Below are 7,154 nucleotides of genomic sequence, written 5' to 3'. Positions count from 1 at the left end.
ATTGATCATTATCTTAGTTTTACTCATTCATTTTCAGTCTTACATTTCTGTTTGCTGTATTCAAATCTTCTATCTCCTTTTGCAATTCTTCCTATGGTTCACTACCAAGTTTTTATCAATTGCATATCTCAAGTTGTTAAGGTATTCCCCATTAACATTTTCTCCTACATTTTCCCAATCTAAATTCTTGAAAACATCTTCTAGACATGCTGTGAATAGTTTAGGAGAGATGGGGTCTCTCTCTAACTCCTTTCTCAATGAAGATTTTCTCACTACCTTAATGTAATTTCAGGATTTTTGTACTTTTATAGATGCCTTCAATAATTCCAACACAAAATTATTCTAGTTCATGTCTTTGAAGGGATGCTATTATTACTGATTTTCTTTTTTACAAAATCAAAAGCTTTCTTATAGTCTATAAATGTCATAAATAGTGATTTGTCATAATCTGTTGATTTTTCTATATGCTGGTTAATTACATGGTCATGGTCAATTGTTAAATACCCACTTCTAAGCCTGCCTGCACTCTTTTTTTATTCAAGTCTTGCTGGTTTTTTTTTATTATTATTAGGCCTAACATGACCTCTTTAGATAATCTATATATTACTGAGAGTAAACTTATTTGGCTATTTTTTTTTCTTTTTGTCTCTCTTTTTGTGGATTTTTCCAAGCTGTTGCTATAGAGCATTTTTGCAGATATTTCGTGTAAAGTTCAGTTAGTTTTATTACTATAAAATCTCCTCCATCTATTATCAAATCAATTGTTAGGCCATCTTCTCCTGCTGCTTTGTCTCTTTTCATATCTTTTAATGATTTCTTTACTTCTACTGTTACGTTTGTTACCGGCTTAAGTGTTTCATTATTTCCCTTGGTAAAGTTATTACTGATATCACTATTATATAGCATTGTATAGAAATCCTCTGCAATTTTCATCACTCCAGCTCTTATAATAATGTATATAATATATGTGTTTATATAACATACATATTTTGTGTATAGATAGATAGATAGATATATAGATAGATATTTAACCGACACAGATGTTCAGCTTTAGTTGCCAAATAAAAATGTATTTGCCATAAATAATTATTTTGTTGGATGTATAAAGATTTATAGAAATTTTCATTGCATTTTCTAATTTCAAATGGAACACTTTATAGCCTGATTTTGACTTCATGATATAAACCATTCTATGTGATTAAACCTGTTCAGAGTTGAGTAATTATTCTCGTTATCAATTAAACAATCTATACGTATATATACATAAATACATATATATCTTTACTTAAACAGAATTTGCCTCCAATTCTAATCAGAATAATTTCGTTTGCAAATAATAAAAGCACAATTATAAATGCAGATTTACTTAAATAGATTTGCCTTCAATTCTATTCAAAATAATTCTATCTGCAACTAATAAAAGTAGGATATATATATATATATATATATATATATATATATATATATATATATATATATATATATATGTATGTATATATATATATGTGTGTGTGTGTGTGTGTGTGTATCTTTACTTGAACATGGTTTTATTTGAATTCTATTCAAAATAATTTTGTCTGCAAATAATGAAAGTAAGATTATATATACATATACAGTATATATATATACATATATATATATATATATATATATATATATATATATATATATATGTATATATATATATACATACATACATATATATATATATATATATATATATATATATATATATATATATATATCTTTACTTAAACATGATTTCATTTAAATTCTATTCAAAAGAATTTTGACTGCAAATAATAAAAGTAGGATTATATATGTATCTTTACTTAAACATGCTTTTATTTAAATTCTGTTCAAAATCATTTTCTTCGCAAATAATGAAAGCACAAATGTATATGTATCTTTACTTGAACATAATTTCATTAAAATTCTATTCAAAATCATTTTTTCTACAAATAATAAAAGCACAAATGTATGTACATATTTACTTGAACATAATTTGCTTTCAATTTTAATCAAAATCATTTTCTCTGCAAATAGTGAAAGCATAAATGTATATGCATCTTTACTTGAACATGATTTGCCTCCAATTTTAATCAAAATAATTTTTTCTGCAAATAATGAGAGCACAAATGTATATGTATCTTTACTTGAACATGATTTCATTAAAATTCTATACAAAATAATTTTCTCTACTAATAATAAAAGTAGAAATGAATGTACATCTTTACTTGAACATAATTTGCATTCAATTTCAATCAAAGTAATTTTCTCTGCAAATAATGAAAGCACAATTATATATGTATTTTACTAGAACATGATTTGCCTTCAATACTAATGAAAATAATTTTGTCTACAAATAATAAAGACTGACAAATGGTTCCATTGCAGGTCTGTGCTTATCCGTATTTGCCGACCAGAAAATCATCGGTCATAATCGTCGTACCCCTTCTACGAAGGATGGAGAGCGTGACTTTGTCATCGTAGGCCCAGGAGGGATTCACAAAAACCCAATCCCTCCCATTGGGAGTGACCCTAGCTCATGGTCTCCTCAGAGGGAGTACACCGTAGTGGGACCTGGGGGGACTAGGCAGTATCAACCTGTTGGCAGTAGTCGACGTAGAAGATCCGCCCAGGAGGCTGAGCGGGAATTGACGGTCGTGGGTCCTGGGGGAATTCAACAAAATCCTATCCCTCCTATTGGGAGTGATCCTAGTTCCTGGTCTCCTCAGAGTGGGGGAAAGGATCCTATCCCTCCTATTGGGAGTGATCCAAGCTCCTGGTCTCCACAGAGTGGAGGAAAGGATCCTATTCCTCCCATTGGGAGTGATCCTAGCTCCTGGTCGCCTCAGAGTGGAGGAAATAATCCAATCCCTCCTATTGGGAGTGATCCTAGCTCCTGGTCGCCTCAGAGTGGAGTAAATAATCCAGTCCCTCCTATTGGGAGTGATCCCAGCTCCTGGTCTCCTCAGAGTGGGGGAAAGAATCCAGTCCCTCCCATTGGGAGTGATCCTAGCTCCTGGTCTCCTCAGAATGGCGATAGAGAGCCCACCATCGTTGGCCCAGGAGGAATTCACCAAAATCCAATTCCTCCCATAGGGAGTGATCCTCTCTCACGCCCTCCTCAAAACCAGGAACGCGAATACACCGTCGTAGGCCCCGGAGGAATCCGCCAGCGCCACCCTGTTAGAAACAGCCGTCCGGCGCGCTCTCCCCAGCAGGTGGAAGATGAGTATATCGCCGTTGGTCCTGGAGGAACTAGGCAAAACCAACGTCCTCCTTTTGGAAGTGATCCCAGCACCTGGTCTCCAAATACAGAGCAGAGGCAGCACACAATTGTGGGTCCTGGAGGGATTCACAGGAATCCAATTCCTCCCATTGGGAGTGACCCTAGTTCCTGGTCTCCTCAGAATTGAGAGTAAGAGTACACTATCGTTGGCACAGGACTAGGCAACCAGTTCAGGATCCTAACCACAGTCTTCTTAGATTGAAGAGTAGTGAGATTTTGCATTACCTTTGCTTCAATAAAGCTCTCCAAGCCAAACATATTTGAATAAACTTAAACACCATATTTGGTATAGTTTACATAATGCAAAAACAACCTTTACCTTCTTTATAAAAGAACAAATCATTTGTTATCTGTCTAAAGTACATGTTGGTTTTCATTATTTCTAAATTATAGTTTCAATGGTTTTAATTGAGAAGATTCTGACCCATGGTTTCTAATTTTGCATTTCTATCAAATGATAACATCAGCAACATTTGTTCGTACATTTTGGTTTCTTTAGGTAATCATTTATTTATGTCGTCATTGACTTCAAATAAAGAGTAAATAAGACAAAACACAGAATTTATTATCCTCTTCATAGAACAAAGACACCTAATATAAATAATAAACAAATGTGTGATAACACAGAAGCATTAATTTATATATTTTTATTTATATATATATATATATATATATATATATATATATATATATATATATATATATATATATGTATGTATGTATATATATATATATATATATATATATATATATATATATATATATATATATATATAATATATATATATATATATATATATATATATATATATATATATATATATATATATGCGTGTGTGTGAGTATAAATCTATAGATATATGTATGTATGTATGTATACAAGCATATATTTTAACCTGTTTGTACTGCGCAAGGCTCGACAGTAAGCAATATGTGACCAAAGACAGTTTTTATACTAAACTGGACCTTAGAATTATATTTATAGTTGTCTACCACACCCTTATTCTTATAGATTTCTAAGTAAACAATAAATTGCCTGTACGAAAATGGCAAATTGAATATGAAAATTTAATGATATCTACATTTCTAATAATATTGGTATGAAAATATGAAAACGGTATAGTTAAAGAAATTAATTTTAAGCGAGACCAGTTAAGCTCTCCTACCATGTATTTAATTCTATTTCTATCTTATATTCATACAAAAGATAGGAATCTATAAAAATTTAATTTATTTTGGTATTCATATCCTTCCAGCTTCCAAAAAAAAAATCTGTTGAATAATGTCCTCCCATTATTTCTAAGAATCTGTGGTCAGAAATGACTGAAATATTGAAGTAGTTTTCTTTAGGTTATATCAGAGACGTCAACAAAAACAACAACAATCAATCAATAACAAATTCACCCACTTCTAGTCTACTGCAGGACAAAGGCCTCGTACATGATAGTATTCATGTCTGGTGTTTGGCCAGTTTTCATCACCACGCTGGCCATTGAGGATTGAAAATGCAGCTGTTTCTAGTATAGTGCAGGACAAAGGCCTCATACATGATACTATGATACTAATCATGCCTGGGGTTTGATCAGTTTTCATCACCACGCTGACCAATGAGGATTGAAAATGCAGCCGTTTCTACTATGATGCAGAACAAAGGCCTCATACATGATATTATTCATGTCTGGGGTTTGACCAGTTTTCATCATCACTCTGGCCAGTGCGGATTCGTGATGGTAGAACTTAGTCAAATAACTCATAGCAAATTAAGTTTAGTATGGGTGGCCCTGATTTGTACAGCTCTGCTGATCATGGCGACACACAATCCATTTCATTACATTAAGCTATCCTCACTCAGAAAGGGGATGTCAGTAATATCTAAATCATTCTGAAATAGATTTGTATATATAATGTATCAATTACATTATGATACTTTATATTTATTTAATATTTGTTTTCTTTATTACCAGGAGAGTAACTGCAGCACTTACATAAAATAGATGTTATTGCAAAAATCATTACATATCACGATTGCACATATAAAACTGCAACGCAGCCATACTAAAATAATTGCTCTTCAGACAGCTTTACAACAATTTATTGGAAAAGGATGACCTGAAAAACCATGGAAAAAAATACTAACTTCTTTCTATTTCATTTTTTTTCTAATACGAATTTAATTGATTTTATCAATGATTTCTCTCTCTCTCTTCTCTCTATGCCCTTTTTTTGTTTCTTTTTCAATATCTTGGATAGTAATAATAATAATAATGATAATAATAATAATAATCTCTCTATTTTCTTTTCTTTACTGTCGATATTCTGGTAGCAGAAATAGCAACAATAGTGTTAGTGGATTTTCTCCTGTTATTATTATTGATATATATATCTGGCCGTAGGAATATAATCAAATATTGACTCTAATGAAATATTTCTACATTTTTTTAAACATTTTTCCGATAAATTATGTAGTTAATTAACTTTATAAACTCAATATAAAGTATTTTCCTTTTTATTATTTTAGGGGCATTTTTCATCGTTCAGGAATTATTTCAGATACCGAAAACTTCATTATTCCAACAAGTAAATTTATGTAAATAGGAGAGAGAGAGAGAGAGAGAGAGAGAGAGAGAGAGAGAGAGAGAGAGAGAGAGAGAGAGAGCGAGGCTTTTTACTTTACAGAAAAAAAACATTCTTGTCCAAGATATCATGCTCTGTGTGTATGTATGTATGTATGTGTGTATGTATGTTTTCAATATGATTGTATATGAATTATCTCGGGTGCAATATTTTGAAGACTTGCCACTCAGTGGTTAAAGATTCAATGTACAGAAATTGAGTTTGACAGGGCTACTGTATCAAGGTCTTCTCCAATACGGAATGTCACATTCGTAGATATATATATATATATATATATATATATATATATATATATATATATATATATATATATATATATATATATATATATATACATATATATATATATACATATATATATATATATATATATATATATATATATATATATATATATATATGTATATATATATATATATATATATATATATATATATATATATATATATATATATATATGTGTGTGTGTGTGTGTGTGTGTTTATATTTATATATGTGTGTGTGTATTTGTGTATGTGTGTACTCATATACAGTATATACTAAAGTTTTCTTATTATAAAAAAGAAAAAAAAACGTATTTCATAGTAACATAGCCTTATTATTAAAATATGGGCTAATCATGAAATAGGAAGAAGTACACAGCTAAATTTGCTACTAAAAGCAAATACCTTATTCAAATTTACAGTTATTTTTAACAATATTCCAAAGTCGACTTCAGCAATAATGATAAAAAGAAAATAGGTGAAAGAGTTTGAAAGTCTTTTAATTGTAAAACTTATAAAGTACAATAAGGTATTGAAGCAGCATCGTGTATACAAAATAAAATATTGAATAAAACATTTCAATTATGTGCTACCATCAAAGCAAAACAAAAACAAAAATCATAACAAAAAATTCCAACCAGATCTCGTCACCCATTAGTAACGCCTGGTTCCCCCAGGACCAACGATGACGTAAGGTCGGTGAATTCCCCCAGGCCCATACCACTGAGCCTCAGCTTCGGCCGACCTCCCGTAGCGACGATGGATACCCCCGGGACCCACAGGGGTGTACCCACCCGACCCCCCGCGGTACTGTGGAGGTAGGGAAAGAGGGTCACTTCCAATGGGCGGTATGTTAGGACGTCCGTATCCGCCGTACCTCTGGGACTCCGACAGAGCCACGAATCCTGTAGGAGATGTTGAGGATTGGATGAGTTGATGAATGTTTTAGGGATGAATAGAAG

At 31.7% G+C, this 7,154-nt stretch overlaps 1 protein-coding gene across 1 annotated transcript in view; it reads left to right on the top strand.

Annotated features, from left to right (window-relative positions):
* Positions 1–3,466, top strand: part of LOC137659603 (bile salt-activated lipase-like) — a 4,701-nt gene extending 1,235 nt beyond the window's left edge. The window contains exon 2 of the mRNA XM_068394449.1: positions 2,398–3,466. Coding sequence (XP_068250550.1) covers positions 2,398–3,422 — 1,025 coding nt within the window. The 3' untranslated portion in view covers positions 3,423–3,466. The remainder of the gene's footprint in view (positions 1–2,397) is intronic.
* The last annotated feature ends 3,688 nt before the right edge of the window (positions 3,467–7,154 follow it).

The sequence above is a fragment of the Palaemon carinicauda genome, chromosome 20 (genome assembly GCF_036898095.1).
Source record: "Palaemon carinicauda isolate YSFRI2023 chromosome 20, ASM3689809v2, whole genome shotgun sequence".
In the NCBI taxonomy this organism is placed as follows: domain Eukaryota; kingdom Metazoa; phylum Arthropoda; class Malacostraca; order Decapoda; family Palaemonidae; genus Palaemon; species Palaemon carinicauda.
The sequence above is the reverse complement of the archived record's forward strand: the minus strand, read 5'-3'. Positions and strand labels throughout refer to the sequence as shown.